This window comes from Sander lucioperca, chromosome 22, assembly GCF_008315115.2.
Source record: "Sander lucioperca isolate FBNREF2018 chromosome 22, SLUC_FBN_1.2, whole genome shotgun sequence".
Taxonomy (NCBI): domain Eukaryota; kingdom Metazoa; phylum Chordata; class Actinopteri; order Perciformes; family Percidae; genus Sander; species Sander lucioperca.
The window spans coordinates 23,019,997-23,037,383 of record NC_050194.1 but is presented as its reverse complement, the minus strand read 5'-3'; the positions used below and the strand labels follow the sequence as shown (position 1 = coordinate 23,037,383).

The 17,387-nt window shown below is 40.3% G+C and overlaps 1 protein-coding gene across 4 annotated transcripts; it reads left to right on the top strand.

Moving 5' to 3' along the window:
- Positions 1-10,245: 10,245 nt before the first annotated feature.
- On the top strand, positions 10,246-17,068 carry ormdl3 (ORMDL sphingolipid biosynthesis regulator 3). 4 transcript variants are annotated; one of them, XM_031315567.2, is made up of 4 exons: positions 10,246-10,539; positions 11,870-12,121; positions 12,642-12,793; positions 14,895-17,068. In XM_031315567.2, exons 2-4 carry the CDS (start codon positions 11,948-11,950, stop codon positions 15,028-15,030), a joined length of 462 nt encoding a protein of 153 aa, XP_031171427.1. In that variant the 5' UTR covers positions 10,246-10,539; positions 11,870-11,947; the 3' UTR covers positions 15,031-17,068. The 4 variants fall into 4 exon arrangements, with proteins under 4 accessions (XP_031171427.1, XP_031171426.1, XP_031171424.1 ...); XM_031315566.2 differs by having other exon boundaries at positions 10,246-10,567; positions 11,847-12,121; XM_031315564.2 differs by having other exon boundaries at positions 10,247-10,567; positions 11,873-12,121.
- The last annotated feature ends 319 nt before the right edge of the window (positions 17,069-17,387 follow it).

Sequence of the window (17,387 nt, the reverse complement as noted above, 5' to 3'; positions counted from 1 at the left end):
AACACACGCATAATCTCTGTCCCACTCACAGGGACATATACAGTGAATTTTCTAAATTGTTGTCCGCCCACCCCAACAGGGGAGGACATAAAAGGGGACACAATAAAGCCATAAAGTGTGGTGGTGGCTGGGCCTGGCATGCAGGGGTTATATGCTTTAGCGGCCCAAAGGCGACCCATTTTACATCAATACTATTGTCATTCTGATGGGCTGTGGGGCGAGTAGCCGTGGGACAGGGGGAGGAGGTAGAGGAGAGGGAGACAGATAGAGAGTGAAGGAGGAGGGTGGGACACTTGTGATGGACTTAGCCTGAAGTAACCAAGCATTTGATTCACAAACAAGGAAACTGATCAGGACGAATACAAACAAGATACCTGGCAGAGATCAAACAAAGCCAGTTGTAGTGATAACAATCTCGTTAAGAGTTTTGTCTCAAAGGATTATCAGTCCTGGAAAGAGTGACCACCAACCACTGCAGAAGACATTTTGAAACTAGTAATGGAGGGGTTCATCAGAATAAAGTTCATACTTCACAGAACATAACTTTTTATGAAAAGTGAGGCTCTGAAGTTTCTTTAACATCGGGATTATATTAATCTTTATTTATGATTTTTTGATTTGTTTTTTAGAGACTGATGCTGTCAATGGGAACATGTTAATACAAAGGTCTGTGTTAAGATTGTAGTTGAATTTTAGGACAATTCACTTTTTTATGACATGATTAAATAAGCAATTATTTATTTATTTTTTTACATTCTTCCTCCGTGAACAAGTGAACTAGACTTGAAAGACAACACTTGAAAGAACACACACTTTTTAAAAATGTAAGTTAACACTTACTGGAAATACATTCACAAGAAATGAGACCAGATGGATTACCTGAGATTTCGCAACAGAGCCATGTGGAAGCCAGTCTTTGTAAAGTCTTAAAGTTTCCAAGTAAGGAATGTTGGAATAACTTCAATAATATAGTAAGAGATGTTTAATTGATTTCGTCCTGATCTGTTATTGTAGCAACCCAAAAATGACTTTGAGGATGAAATGTCAGCCATACACAATTACAGACATTTGATACCTGCGTTTGTTAAAGACGTAGATTAGAGTTCACAATGCCGCTAAAAGTCAGGTGAGTCAAATATCACCCGTTCACTGTTGTTAAATGCAAAGTTTGTCTTGGACATGTCACTCTAACACAAATGCTGTCACACTTTAGTGATTTTAAATGTGCCAGCCGTATTTAATACTTGAAATATAAAATATCTACGTTTTCCTTCCCTCTGCTGTGTTGCCCGGGGGCCGTGGTCTTTCTGCAGAGGACCTCCAGGGCGTGAGTGAGCTCGGTGGACTGAGGGGGCTGGAAGGTCGCTCAGCAGGGGCTGGGAGTGTGCACTCTGCAGAGAGGAGGCTGAGTGCCCACCGCAGGGAGAGAGCCCAGTGACCACAGTCTGGAGGTCAGTAGTGGAGTGCCCCCCTTTTACCCGCCCTTCTGTGTTTTATTCCTCATAACAAAGAAGATAGGGAAACAGGCAGTGACTGAGCAGCACTCGACCTACCACCCTGTTGAGAAGGGGGGCGGGAGAGATCCTCCGAGCTGCTAAATGTGACAATAATTGATAGATATCTTTTGTGAAACTTGTATGAAGCCTGCTCTCCTGCCAGTCGTGGTGGGGAGTCTTCTACATTGTACGGATAAAGATGACTTTTCAATGCCTCAAGTCAAGATGCGGTATGTCATAGCGGTGCTGACAATGAGGCAGATCTGTTTTCGATCATGAACATTGTCATGTGTTACGGCATCATCAGAAATGTGCGTAGCTCAGCTCTGGGATTTGGATGACAGTTGCTCTGTAGGGCCAGGGATGAATGAGGGGGGGGGTGGGGGGATGTGACAGTGGTCTGATTTATGGGTGCAGGCAAAGGAATCAGTCTGCGGTCTGCATCTGAACAACATTGAAACCACGTTTCCCAGGTTGAGGCCACAAGTGCAACGCAAACTGTCTGGAAAGGCAACAGCAATTAAGGTCAAGAACATTGGAGACGGATGTCGAAATGAGCTGTGACTCAACAACCCTTGTGGTGTTTTATACAGACCTGCAAAGGAAGGCCTCGGTCTGTGTGTCTGCATCAGTAGGTGCACAGGAGGGGGAGGCACACACAGCGGTCCCCTACCGGGCCGGTTTCTACGGTGACCTGAGAAAGGCCGTAACCAGGTCCGGCTCTTTCTCAGGCCTAATCAGCGTATTACCACAAAGAAGGACATGTGTTCGGCCCCCCCCACCTCTCTACCCTCCCTACTCAATCCGACCAGCATGGCTGGACACAGGCAGCCAATAAAACCAGGATTAGGAGGGTATCTACACACACTGGGCTGTAGCGAAAAAGTTTCTGAACACGCCCAATCCCGCCCTGCTCCCTTCACAAACTTCTTTTCATTCTTCTCTGTCTCTCATTCCTTCCATCTTTCACTTTATTTCACTTGCTCCCATGTTTATATCCTTCCTTTGCCTCTTCCTTTCAGAGCCCTCACCCTGTAAGCTCTTCACACAATGGGGCATCCAGAAATTACTCATTTTGCCAGAGCAGTTCAGCAAATTCCCAATGCCTCTTGCCCACCTACCCCCTTTTATACTCTGGATCCTGTGCTTTTTTTCGGTTATGATAATGAAATGTGCTCCATCACAATGACAAAGCTGTGCATGTGTTTGGCTGTGTATGTGGATTGGTGAATTTATGTGAATTCACGCTCCTTTACATATTTTTCCATGAATTCACGCTCCTCTACATAATGTTAAAAACATGGAAATCTCCCATTTGAATTTAAGGACCACGAACCAGATTTTCTTTTGCCTCCATCTGAAAAGTAATTGCCTATAAAATAAATGAATACCAGATGATGATGATGATGATGATGATGATGATGATGATAATAATGGAAGTAGGCAGTGTGCTCTCTCTGTACAGGAAGTGCATCGTGGTTACTGTCATGATATTTGGGAAGAATTTTGGGAAGTCATCAGCCTCTTGGTGGCTGAGAGACTGCTGCCTCACCTCCGAGTCCTTGCTAATGTGTCCTGGAAATGGGAGTGTTAGGGATAATATCAATGCCTTTGTCAGGACTTTTTAAGACGGGGGACAAAGACGACAAGAGCTCTTCCCCCCCAAATAAACCTTTTTCATTAGAGCAGCAAACACTTCATCCCTCGGCAGTGTGAGGGAAGCTCTATGAGCCGTTCACCCTCAGCGGTCTTCAGCCGGACACTGAGGCGGCCTAATTAAAGGGCACTTAAGCTCCACAATGTGCGGCTGTGCAGGTTGGAGTTGGTGGGGGTCCCCGCCGAGAGGGACAGAATTCATGGCACTCGTAAACAAGGGAGTCCAGGACAGAGGGACAGAAGAGGGCTATGTGCCAGAGACTTTGTTCACACAAGATGAAGAGTCAACAGCCTCCCCATCCCTCACCCCTCCTTAGCCATCCCCCCTAATATCCACCTTCTTCAGAGGAGCTGCAAACACAATGCCGTCCCACTCCCCTCTTCTTGCTCTCAATCACTGTTGGGACAATGAGGGGAACCCCCCCCCCCACACACCCCACCACCACCACCATCCTTCTGCCCCTCCCCGACCCCCAAACAGACACTTCTTTTATTGAAATTCTTTGGTGTTCTAATCCTCAGCTTCCTCCAGGGGCAATAATGGACTCCCTGCGTCAGCCTTTTCCAGTGAGGCTATCATCCAAGCCTGCCTGGGTCACAAGTCCACCTCTCCTATTGGAGAACACTGCCCAAGCAGTGCCATTCCTGTCACATCCAGCTCATCTACAGGCCATAGGAGATCCACTGCCACTGACCGTAAGAACACATTTGTAATAATAAGCATGCATATTTCATTTTTTTTTTTTATATATTTTTATTGCATTTTTTTCAAAACACAGAACAGCTCAGACACGACGGGAAGGGGGGAAAAAGCATGCGTATTTCTATATTTATATATATATCTATATTATATATACAAGTAACCTTCTCTACAGCACTGCGTGTGGAAAGTGCTGGAAACACAAAATACTGGTTAAAATAAATCATCAGCTAATTTTATAAGTGACATGACAAGACGCCCAATGAATGCTGAATACAGATTGTACTGTATATTTCGAGTGCCTTTGTCTGATCTTCTTAATGTAGAGGATGTATAGCCCTCATTGTCATAAATGGGCTCGACTATTAGAAATACTTCTCAGTAAAAAGCAACACGACCACAAACTACAGCCTCCAAAATGACCATAAATTTGAATCAAAACACATTCAACAAAAACTGCACATTTTAACTCTCAAGGAGGTAGGAGTTAGCGAATAAATGTTGGAATACATTGCTTTGAGCCAGGTGTAGCCAATCATAACTGTGCACTGTACATACATCAGGACATATTCATTTAGCATACAAAAGCATTAAGCAACAGTCAGACTACAACCGTACCACTTAATTTTGGTAGGTGAAGGATGCTGAATTATCGTGTGTGTGAACATCGATGTGTGTCACATCATAAACATTGACCTTACAGTACACAGTAATGTAGATACATGCTTTTATAAAAAAGAAGTACAATTGGAGAAACACAGAATGAGTTTTTATAGCTTTTAATCTTGACTGCACCACTGTGCTCTTACTTAGCACAGTACTTAGTACTCGACTGGAGGTGTTTCAGAGTACAGACTCCAGGATGGCACCAACCAGTTAAAAGTGTGGTGATGGTGACATCTGCTGGTCACATACAATCAGAAGCTCTTGATTGTCAAGTACATGTATGAAATGTCTCGTAAGCAATGAGGATGTAACGTGGCATGACAACTAGAGCTGCAACTAACAGTTATTTTTTATTTTATTTTTTATTAAAAGTCTATAAAATGTCAACAATCGTGACAAACGCCCATCATAATGTCCCATAGTACAAAGTGATGCCTTAAGAATTGCATATTTATTGTGACATAATAGCCATACAACTTAAAGTGTTCAATTTAAAGTGACACAAAACATGTTAAAGCAAAACAATCTTTGTATTTCAAAGCTTGTATTGCCTTTAAAAACAGGAGCGGAACATGTAGCTTCTACTAAAACAGTGAATGTTGTGCGCTATACAGTAAAATTGTGATTTGTTTAATTCAGGCAAAGTTGTTGAATAGGCAGACAGCTTTTTTTTTGCCTAATGGTTGGGATTAAATCACTACACAGACTTAGAATTACAACATTGCTGCATTCTGTGGTACACCAAGAGATCTAAAACCAAATTCCTAAGCCAAGAACATTGCAATATCACTTTCTCTGCTGCAACAGCTCAGAATTTATTCCAAATATTCATTTTAAAGATGGCTGCAAGCTGCAATTGCCTGAGAGTAAAGTGTATGATTTCTCTCCAACAATCTTTAAGTGCCAAAATAATATAAAGACTATACAAGCTTCAATCTCTAGTAATCAACGAAGGGAAGACTTATAATGTGGGCTCTTTTGAGGAGTATTCAACAAGTAGAAGTAATGTTACAACAAGAAACATTTACATTATAATGATCCTAAAGCATGAAATGTTTTGGAGCAGTTAAATGAGAATTAGTTCATCAAATTGAAACAGAAGTGCCGACAGAGCATAAAGGTCCTGGGTTCATATCGCGGTCCTGGTGCTCCTACAAAATATATGCATGTTAAGTTTAGTATTATGGTTGTAAAATCGTAGGTGATAAATTACAGGTTTATGAATAGTTAGGTATGCTTAGTGTACATTCTTGATGTGTCATTAGCAAAGAATGTTTTTCACAACCATTGATGCCAGAACAAAATACGACGTGAAATGCATTTCATCATTAAAAGCTTTTATTACTGCATGAGTCCTGTTAACAGAATCACATTACGTCTGAAAGGCTTAGCCAGATGACCTGCGGGCATTAGCCAAAGTGCAGACATATGTAGTCTACAGAGGAACATATCTAAACATCTACTAAATACAGTATGTGGTTGTGAGGAAATGGATACGATTGTAGGACTTGGAAGCTTTGATTTTATCGTAATCGGTGGAAGCCAGTGTTCTTTTTTTATTTATTTTTTTATTTTTGGGCATTTTTAGGCCTTTTATTAGACAGGACAGCTGAATACATGAAAGTGGAGAGAGGGGGGAATTACATGCAGCAAAGGGGCGCAGGTCGGAGTCGAACCCGGACCCGCTGCGTCGAGGAGTAAACGATCAGATACCCACTTGTGCTTGGCTGAGTGTAAATCTTTTTTTTTTTTTCAGATGGGTGCTGTACAACAAAACATAAAAGCAACGCCCTGTGGACCAAGGATACAATATAAATGAATAGTGTAGCTTGGAATACAGCTTATTTATAGCTTAAGACAACCTATAATTTTGTTTTCAGATGGGATACACTACACACAATATCCCAATTTTATTTCGTTACTTTATATAGGTGTGTACAGTATTTATGTTACTGAAAGGGCAGAAAAGTTTACTATCTACCTGACAATGTGTCCTTCAAAGTCAAATGTATCCAGATGACGACTTGTTGATCTGACATCTGAAGGCGTCATCATTTGCCCCCCTCCTGAGGTCTGTTTTATCAATGTCATATATTTGGCCATTGTTCCAGTGCCAGCAATGATCTCACAGCACTGTCATCCATGGTTCGCATTTGAACAGAGCTCTAGGTTTACATAGCTAACACAGCCATAGTACCCACGGCGATGAGCGTAAGAGAGAGAGACCACTGTCTTAGAAACAGTGGGTGTCACGTAACATTGCATGCAAGTATAGAACACAGTTGACCCATTTGGCCTCAGGCTACTGTGGGCCTAAATTAGTATTAAGGCTTATCTTGGGATCTAGAACATGACACTGTTGATCTTTGATTTTGGGTCCAGAGTATCAGGCATGTCAGTCATTCTTCGTTGCCTCTAGCAAGGTCTCCTCTCACCTTGGGTACATTAGTAGTCAAGCGCCTCCTTTTGTACTTAAGCAAGTAGCTAAGCAGAGAGGCGTCAGAGCCAATGGCTGTTTAAATTAAACAGAAATTACTAACTCTGGCCATGTAGTTCTGCCGTTCTGTCGAACGGTGGGTCGTTCGAGCCACAAATATTTCAACAATTATTTGAAGGATTGCCATAACATTTGGTACAGACATTTATGTCTCCCTCAGGATGAAATTACTTTTCCTCTAGTAGTTTTTCTTTTTTTTTAGTATTTCATTTTAAGTTATGTTGCAAAAAAACTAGAGAAAAAAAGTAAAGAAAATAATCACATACAAAAATGTTTTTAAAATACAATATAAATGTCCATTCTTTTTTAAAAGGTTATTAAATGTCACAAATTATTTCCTCGTTTCCTTTTTTCTTTTTTTTTTTTTTGATTTTCCGTTATCAAATCCCAAGTGACAATCATGCCTGCTGTTGTCTTTTCAACCATCGTTGAAAAAACATTCAAATATACAAACATTGCATTCAACATAATAGTGCAGAGAAACAAGAATATACAGTACATTTAAATAAATGAATAATTATAAAAAATATGAAATATTATTGACATGAATAAACTTTAATAATAGTTTGATTTTGTCGTCTTTGTCTCCAAAAGTAAAAACGTAAACAGCGTGAAACGCATCACTCGAGCTGATGCATGCGAAAGTCACTAGATGACACTATTTTGTAAACATAGCCATACTGAGAAATACAGAGAGAGAGTTTTGTGGAGCGGATAGGCTAAATTAGCTTGAAATGGTGTCTTTGTCCTGGGTATAGAACCCAGCAGGCTGCTGCTTTCTCGTCAGACTGTGTGGGTCTCCTGAAGTCCGACACGTCTTACCAAATTTGCAATTAGCCATCGATTTTCGTAAAACGGCCCATATTTGAGCTTTATATAGTTGATTTCTCGCATAAAAAAGTCTCAGAAGTGAATTTAATAACGAAATGGCAGACAACGTATAACATTGCAGTGTCTGAAATATGAGACCTGCTGTCTCGTCTCCAATGTATGTGTATGTGGTTTGCTCAACCAATCAGCGTGCAGCTCATCTAAATATTCATGAGCACACTATATTTGGAAGCTCTTGTTCCAAATAGAGCCATATTCACAGGGTAGTTAAAGTCCCATAGAATAGCACTTGGGCCATTTTCAGCCCAACCAATGTTACACACCCTATTAGGAGACCTTAAGGAACAGTGTGAAATAACCTATATAATCATATCACCCCTTTAAATGACATAAAATGCCCGTCCCTTGTAGCCGTGATAAATTAGCCTGAAGCTAATGCTTACCTGTTCAGGAGGAAATTAGCCAACTCGGCGTCCTTTTGGGCTCTAAGCTGTCTCTATCTTTCAAATACATCTCCAATATTTACCCGGGGTTTGTTACGTCTCTGGTTACGCAACTGTTAGAAACATGCCGGGTTTTTTTTTAGGTCGGGTAGAATCTATCTCCGTTGATCCTGTTCGTTTGTTTGCTGCATTCATGGCTGTACTAACGTTACAGCTGTAGTGTGCTGAGTTTACGTGTTTACAGGTATATCTGGCAACCCGGCCTGGCTGTCAAACTGGGCAGTTGATATCAACACACAGGCCAAAACACAAACAGAAATTCCGTCACGGAACGGAAATTTCAAATTGAGAAAATACTGGCATTAGCATTGTTGTCAGAAAAGACAACTTGGCATGTTTCCTTAATATCTGATGACGCATTGGGGTCATTTTTGGATTAATTACAGTAAATATATTACATATTGGACCTTTAAGTTTAAAAGTCTTAATACATATTCTTTAATATATATGTATTAATATAACTTAATACCGTTACACCCCTAATATATATATATTAGGGGTGTAACGGTACGCAAAAATCACGGTTCGGTACGTACCTCAGTTTTAAAGTCACGGTTCGGTTCATTTTCGCTACAGTAAGGGAAAGAAATGCAAACATTAAACTGCAGGTTGTTTATTACTATAAACTTTTTTTTAACAATTTGTTTACACTTTTTTAAACACTTTTTAATAAAATATAATAAATAAAATAAAAAAAAGAATAAGAAATAAAATACTGCTGCAAAGTTCTCCACTAAATAAAATACTCTCAGTCTCAAACCATTATCACATAATAAAAAAATAATGAAAAATATAAATAAATAACTATGGATTACAGTGCAGCATTACCAATCCCAGCTTGTCAACAACCGAGTATGGTCGTAGATCAGCTGCTATAAAAACACTGAAACGCTGAATGCGGAGACTTCCGCCACTTAATATGTTCGTGTGGAAACACGAAAATTGACCTATGTTCCGCACACAAAAAATTGCATTTGGCCATTCGGTGCACATGTGCACCGTACCGAAAGCCCTGTACCGAAACGGTCCGGTAGGAATACACGTACCGTTACACCCCTAATAAATAAATAAATAAATAAATAAATAAATAAATACATTTAAAAAAAAAAAATATATATATATATATATATATATATATATATATAATCACCAGCTACTAGCCATATGCTGGTAAAATATGCATGGGGCTGGTAGATTTGCCTCACTTACCACAGCCAAAAAAACAATGGTAATCTATTGGGTGGCTGGTAAAATTTTAACATTCCCTAGCCATTTGGCTGGTGGACAAAAAAGTTAATTTTGAACCCTGAATGTGAACCTATTCTTTAATAGAAAATGTTACCTAATCTACTTGTATCACATTCAGGCTTCAAAATTAACTTTTTCGTCCACCAGCCAAATGGCTAGTGAATGTTCAAATATTACCAGCCACTCAATAGATTACCATCAGGTTTTTTGGCTGGTGAGTGAAGCAAATCTACCAGCCACTTGCATTTTTCACCAGCATTTGGCTGGTAAACGGTGCTAATTTTGAACCCTGATCACATTCTCATGACTGAACAACATCAAATCAAATTCTGAATTCTCAACAAAAACAAGAATGTACATAGAAAGGAACATATTCCTACACATAAAAAAATGACCATATATAATCAATGAGTTTACCATTAATTCAGTGTTATATTTATCATGTTCAAAATGTATATTGACATTAAGTCAATGAGGGTTTTTTTTAATACACCTTCCGTACTCAATCATGCCCGTTTCCTGGGATCCCTCCTCCGCTGTGACGTCGAAAGGGGGCGTGATCCACATTCTTTTAAAAAACGCCAATAGGTCAGACGTGGCCTCGTGACACACAGCAACCAATCAGAGCAGAATGCGCTGAGTAAAAAAAAAAAAAAATACCCGAAAAAAAGGGGGCCGTGAAAACGAATAGCGGTGACGTTACATCATGAAGTGTGCTGTGTTGTCACCAGCTGTTGTCTGAAGACGAAGGAAAAGTCGATGTGTCGATTGATTGTGAGCCGACACGAGCCGACCGGCAGCGCTTAGCAGCACGTCTGGAGCCGAGAGATGGTACCGGATGACTGATGGAAACACCGGAGCCTCGCCAGTCTCCGGTGATAGTACCCGTTACATAACTGAAGGCATCGATAAGACAAAAACTGTGATAACGGACTAATACAGGTCAGAGTTGAAGCCATTTTTCTCTGCCGTGAGTGTGCTGATTTATGTACTCACTTATAAACATATGTAAGGAACTCTAGCAGTGCTCGCTAGTCCACTTGTAGCTCTTAGTAGCCACGTTACGGATAATTATGTTACATTTTAGGCAACTTGAAAGACAGCATACTGGAATGACCAAGCGCATGCATTGTTTACAATCAGTTGCTGTTGACCAGGCTGATACTGATTTCATCAGCAGTTTTTCGTACTTATTTCCGAGTGGACCCATATTTTAATTTACACGTTAGTTCCATGTATACCTTGGCGTGGCCACAGAAAATACTTGTTTCTCATTGGCTGGAAGGTGCCCGTTAAATTCATCATCGATTGTATTAATAGCTTTATTTAGGTGTTTGGGTTTGAATTAATAGCACCTATAAAATGTAGGACTGGGCCACATGGTTTAAAATCAACATCCCTATAGTAATGATAAGTGATATTAATACATCATGATATGCATAAGAGTATAGAAAATAATGTAATTGGTGTTAACTGGCGTTTACTGTTATCAATAGTCCTCATATGTAAATGAACAAGTAATAACTCTTCTTTGAATTTTGAATCAGAATTTTTTTTTTTTTTTTTTTTTAATTGTACAAAAACTAAATAAAACCTGATCATATACAGCATTCATGAGAAATGCTGGTTTTTGTCATTTTCATTGAAATATTGTAAATACATGTATGTACTGTATACCCCAGGAGGAGTAGCTATTGTTATACGATATTTAGAGGGACATAGATAGAAACATGTAACACAGATAACACATTTGATTTGTAAAGCACTTTTCATTGTAAAAAGCAATCCCAAAGTGCTACAGAGTAAAACAAGATCAAAAACTGTTTTAGGGCGGACATTTATTTAGAGAGGTGGTCACCTGTTATACAGGAAACGGCAAATAGAGTGTATAAATTTAACGGGTCACTAGTAATTAGGAAAGTAACTCTTCACCTGTGTATGTAATTTCATGTAAATACTATCTGTATATGTACCCTGTTGTGTATGACTCTTTGTCAAGGATCTTGTTTTAATAAATGTTCCCCAGGGGGGCATTCTCAATAGCCTACAGGGGTCTAAATAAAGAACCAATAAAATGGTGAAAAATTATATTGAATAATTATCGCCCAGCCCCACATAGAAGTGATTATTTTAACTGTACAACTTGAGTTATGAGCAAGCAACTGATATGATAAGTGACACAGGCACAGTTCAGGTAGTTTCCCTAAGTCTTAATAACCCTAGACGATGACTGGGCTAATCCGGCGTAGGCTTCTTTCTGTTTATCTTACAGCAGACAGACCGTCACGCCAGCCGACGTTCAAAGTAAGCCCGTTTCCACGTCGTGCTTTGAAGTGGCAAGACCGCCGTCATGAACGTGGGCACGGCGCACAGCGAGGTGAACCCCAACACCCGAGTGATGAACAGCAGAGGGATGTGGCTGTCTTACATCCTGGGCATCGGCCTCCTGCACGTCATCCTGCTCAGCATTCCCTTTGCCAGCGTGCCCGTGGTCTGGACCCTCACCAACCTCATTCACAATCTGGTGAGTGGAGCAGGGGGAACCAGCAGTGCCGCAGTTTCTTTAGTCAGGTTAGGTAAGGACACAATACTGTACAGTGCAGCTGGGTGAAAGGCTTTGTGGAGTAAGAGTCAGAGGGTAACGCATCGCTGCACAAAGGTATTGTAGGAAGAAAGTCAAGTCCTACTTGCTGCTTCACTGCTTTTAGTCGTGTTCTTTGTTAATAAATGGGTGCCAGTAATGTTTCAACCAGCATTTAATTTCAAAAGCTGAGGTATTCCTGTGTGTCTGGCCCTGAAGAGTACAATATTAACTACAGTTTGTTGTTACAGGAGTGTATTTAATAAAGCGTTCCTTACACTGGACATGCTAAGCACACATCCACTTGTTGCTTGTGGGCTTCCTCTTGGTTTTGGGGTCTATACAGTAAATCAAGAATATTCTACACATAATTGTGTCATCCACCAGTATGATATTTGTTAGTCATATGTTACAGCAGTGCTCTTCTTTTTGTCTCTTGCAATGTGTCTGTTGTCCGTTGCAGTGCATGTACCTCCTACTTCACACGGTCAAAGGGACGCCCTTCGAGACCCCAGATCAGGGCAAGGCTCGTCTGCTTACACACTGGGAGCAAATGGACTATGGTGTGCAGTTCACTGCTTCACGCAAGTTCCTCACCATCACGCCCATTGTTCTGTAAGTGACCCTTCCGAACCTAATGCTCGACGTTCGGTTGTGTGACAAAGTGGAGGGAACAGCTGATCATAAAGGGGCGGGGAGTCTAAATGTGAATACACACTGAGAAACATGTAGACCAGGGTGGTACCTTGTGGAGAATTAAAGCTTGGCATTGGTAAGGTGTAGACAGAAGAAGACCGTGCAGACAGACCAACCAGAATAACATGGTCCCTCACCAGCTTCCCGCCCACCAGCACCAATTGTGTTTGTGGGTCTCAATTGATTTTGTTTTTACCTTTTTAGCTCAGACCAAAATGGTACAAAGTTGTACCTTTGCTGAATTTACTTTGCACCTGTCCATTTCAAAATGTCCTCCTCTTGTACCTCTATGTTTGGGTTTTGATTGATTAGCGTCCCTGCTGCTCCTGTACTAGCCTAGCTCACAACTTGTTAAGGTGCTTACTAAGTATTTACAGCAGTACCCATTGCTGCTTTAAGGCCCTTTTCTGTCCTTATTAACCAGTTTACAGGTAGCTCCCCAGGTTCCCTTGGGTGGATTCGCCAGTTCACCTTGGACACTGTCGTGAAAGCAGTTTTTGCAGGCGTACACTTTTTCACGCTGGTACCAACGGTCATTTTGTTTTGCAACCAGTGCCAGTAGGAGAAGACTACAGTAGTGGTCAGTTTCTAGCCTTCTGATGTAAAAGCTACATATCTTCAAAAGTCTCTTGAAAGCCTTTATTTCATGTCCTCACTTGTTCAGCAGAGAACAGGGCAGGCAATTCCTCATTCTAAGCTCACAGAAATCCCTTAGTTGTGTGTGTGTGTGTGTGTGTGTGTGTGTGTGTGTGTGTGTGTGTGTGTGTGTGCAGTTACATCTAAAATGCTGTTTATATCAGATCACTGTTGTTTCTTATTGACTCTAGTGTCTCACCAGGAACATCTGTGTGTCCTCTGCCAGCATGAAGCCAGCACACAGTCAGGGTTTATACAGGAATTGCTGGAAACTCATTTTGGAGGCATTTCTGGATGTCTGTGGCTCGTTCACTCTCTCGGTCTGTTTATTGAGTTGTTCTTCATTAAAAATGAGCTTCATCAATATGTCCTGTAGATTAGCATTGTAGCATCATATGTGATTTTTCAACCCTGTGCAGCGTGTTAAAACAGTCTCGTAAACTAAAGTGTTGGCACTGTGTGAGTTAGGAAACATCTTGCTGTGATTATCAGAGGAAAAATAAGTGAGAGGTTACTGCATACTTAGAGGTATAATATGTAACATTTCCACATAAAAATGTCTAAAAATGACTAGACAGCGTGTTATATATTTTCTTAAGTTGTGTGCTGGCACCATTTCCCCTTTGTGCATGCGTCAGCATCGCAGTTGTCTGCCAGAAGGTGTGATAAATTTACTTTTTAAGCTTACATTGACCAATACACTTTTTAGATCTTTGTCGTTTTTTAACTATATATTTTAACTGGATGAAGGATTTTAGTCATTGGATGTCTGGATCTAAATTCATCAGAGAAAGCAGCTCGGCTCCAGCTCCTCCGGGACGCCCTGTGTCCACATAAGCAATCCAAATCAATCAGAAGATTTATTGTCATTGCACAAAAATGAACAACAAAATTCTTAGCAGCAGTTCGCCCAGTAAACATAAATCAAAATCTAAAAAGACAAGAAATAAATAGTTAAACAATACAATCATAAATGGAAGAAATATACACACTAAAAGTACTAGAGTTACTGCACATGGTCCGTATGAGAAGGTGTGAATGTGTGTACGTGTGTGTGCTAATATCGCTTCTTTATTCAGCGTTTTTACACTACATAAAGCAGCCTTGTCCCACCTTGTCCCACGCTACTTAACATCCCCAAACTGTCTTTTGTTATTGTTTTGACCCCTAGCGCAGAAAATTACATATTGTACATTTTAAAGTGATGTTTTGACAGCTTTAATTTAAATCTTTTTAATTGTAGTTTTTTCTTTTACTAAATACCTTGTTGTGTTCCTCAGGCTTGTTAACAAAATGTCTTCAGAGAAATGCAGACATAAATGCAGTTACTCATTTCTACCCTTGTAATCATTACTCCTCCTTCTCTTATTTATCCCTGATTCAGGTATATACTAACCAGCTTCTATACCAAATACGACCGGGTCCATTTTGTGGTCAACACCGTTTCCCTGCTCACTGTACTCATCCCCAAGCTGCCCCAGCTGCACGGTGTGAGGATCTTTGGGATTAATAAGTACTGACAAGGCGGAAGAGGACACGTCCTTCCTTTAGAAGTCCCCGTAGACTGCTGAGAGCAGTATCAGGCCTCTGATTTGGCTGCAGAGCCACAAAGATCCGCCGCTCTCTGGCTCTAGTCTCTGCTGAGCAGCACTCTAAATGAGGCCTGCTGGGGATACTGCCATGGTACCAAACCCCAGGTTTACAGAGCACACAAAGGGAAAGTGTGCTGCTGTGAATGTTTGTGGCCTATCTCCTTTGAGACACTTAAAAGGGAGTATTATGATGATGTCCATTTCTGCAGCAATGACAATTGTGTGATGTGACAGGTGTCAGGGGAAGAGGACAATGTGTTTGCACAAATATCTCCAAAATCTCATGTGCCGTTTTACACCCACTGGCACACTGAGGCCGTCGTCGAAAGTTATTTTGTACGTAATGATACACTGCTGTATTTAGTCAGCTGCTTCCTCTTTCTCGAGGTTCCTGGGCAGAGAGTAGAGTAACAATACTTTAATAATATGGTAAGGGACCTGGGAGCTGCTGCAGAGGCGAGACACGACAAACCACACACGCTTTTATATTTAGCCCTCGCCGTTCCACTCAGGGCCAAGATTGGGAAGTTAAGCAACTCTTATTTTTATCTGACCATTTCCATATTTGGACTCCTCTTGTCCTGGTTTGTGTCACAGAAAGCTTCCTGTCTGCAGAGTTGTCAGGCCTGTGTGCACAAAGTATGCGCAAGCGCACTCTACTGATTCAACATACATGCAAGTCCTGCAATATGAGTTAAAAGAGAAGTATTTCTATTAATAGTTACATTCTGGGGACTCATGCCTGTCACTAGAAGTACTTAGGAATTAGCATAAGCCTCAGTTTAGAGGCACATTACACACTGAGTTATTAGTTTATTAGGTAAGCCTGTGCAATCTAATTCAATCCAATATAGTAGCCTTGCAGTAAATCCTGAAATACTCAAAGGTGTTTCTAATGTTTTGTTCACCCCCCACTCCCCCATTCCCACTCCCCAATCACTTATGAAAGGGGCAGAATATTAGAAAGATTTGATCCAAATCCAGATCTTTCAAGAACATCAAGTTCTCTCTCTTCAGCCTGTCAAAATCCTTTTTAGCGTCCAAGGAAATAAGTTATTCTGTAGTATGTAAGTGCTAAAGGGATTCTGGGTTATGTTACAAAGCTGCTTCGTATTCGAGCAAATATGTTACTGTTCATTTCAGATGTTTAGGGAACTTTTTTGTTTTACATATTGCCAGTCTAATGCATGTGTATGATCTTTTCTTTTTTTTTTAAGCAGTGGAAGGCAGAAATGTCCATGAACCATTTCACCATGGCAGTTGATGTGAAGTAGTAAGTAGTTATGATATCACATTTTAGGGAAACCACAATTAGATTTAGTAATGATAAGCCAAAAAATGTATAGTCATTGAATGAATGTGATAACGGTTAAGAATACTTTAGTGTCTCCCATGGGAGAAAATTGTCTGTGTTGAGAAAGGGCGATTGCTGCATCAAGACCTGACATCATAATAATACGCATTAAATAAGAACATGTGCAAACATCAGCCTGAGATGAAACAACCAGCCAACTAATCACAAGCCATTCACTCTTTTAGGAGCTACAGAAATTCAAGGCATACATCTCAAAACATACACACTTTAGTAGATATGTTGTGAGATGTACACCTTGAATTTCTGTAGCTCCTAACCGAGTGAATGGCTTGTAAATACAGTATGTGGCTGGCTTTACCTCAGGCTGATGTTTGCATGTGTTCCTATGTGTTTTATTATTAAAAACAAAATCAACACAAACTGTGTTAATTCTACACGATAATGGCACGATAATTATGTTTTAGACACTATGCTGCAATAAGAGGCAAAAAGTCATGTTTGTACTCTTTCACTAAGCGTTATGATACCAAACACAGTACAGTGTTGTCAAACTGAGAGACTGCTTTTAAAGACAAATCTGAAGATTCAATATTTTCTATCCTAAATTGAAAAAGAATGAAATAATTTACCATATTTAAAAAAAAAATAATAATAATGCTTACTGATGTTAGCCCGAGCAGTGTTGGCCACACATTTCACTCTCCGCAGTAGTAATAGCAGTAGCCATTGTAGCATAAATATTGATATTACTGACAGTGGCAGTAGTAGTAATAGTAGACGACCAGTTTCATCTTTTAATGTAGACAAAGGGACAAGATTCATGCCGTTTCATAATCATTACAGCTGGACCCAAAACGGTTCTAATCTGTTATTTACTTTAGTAGATTGTTGTATTAAATTGGCATAATTTAGAATTGATGTATTGATCCAACCAATGCCAAACATAAACCAAAAATACTAATGGATCTTC

What these genes read in the sequence shown, in the direction of transcription:
- ormdl3 (XM_031315567.2), top strand. Translation starts at nt 11,948, where the DNA reads ATGAACGTGGGCACGGCGCACAGCGAGGTGAACCCCAACACCCGAGTG. An exon ending in CCAACCTCATTCACAATCTG is followed by an intron (nt 12,122 to 12,641) that starts GTGAGTGGAGCA and finishes TGTCCGTTGCAG; the next exon opens with TGCATGTACCTCCTACTTCA. An exon ending in ACCATCACGCCCATTGTTCT is followed by an intron (nt 12,794 to 14,894) that starts GTAAGTGACCCT and finishes TCCCTGATTCAG; the next exon opens with GTATATACTAACCAGCTTCT.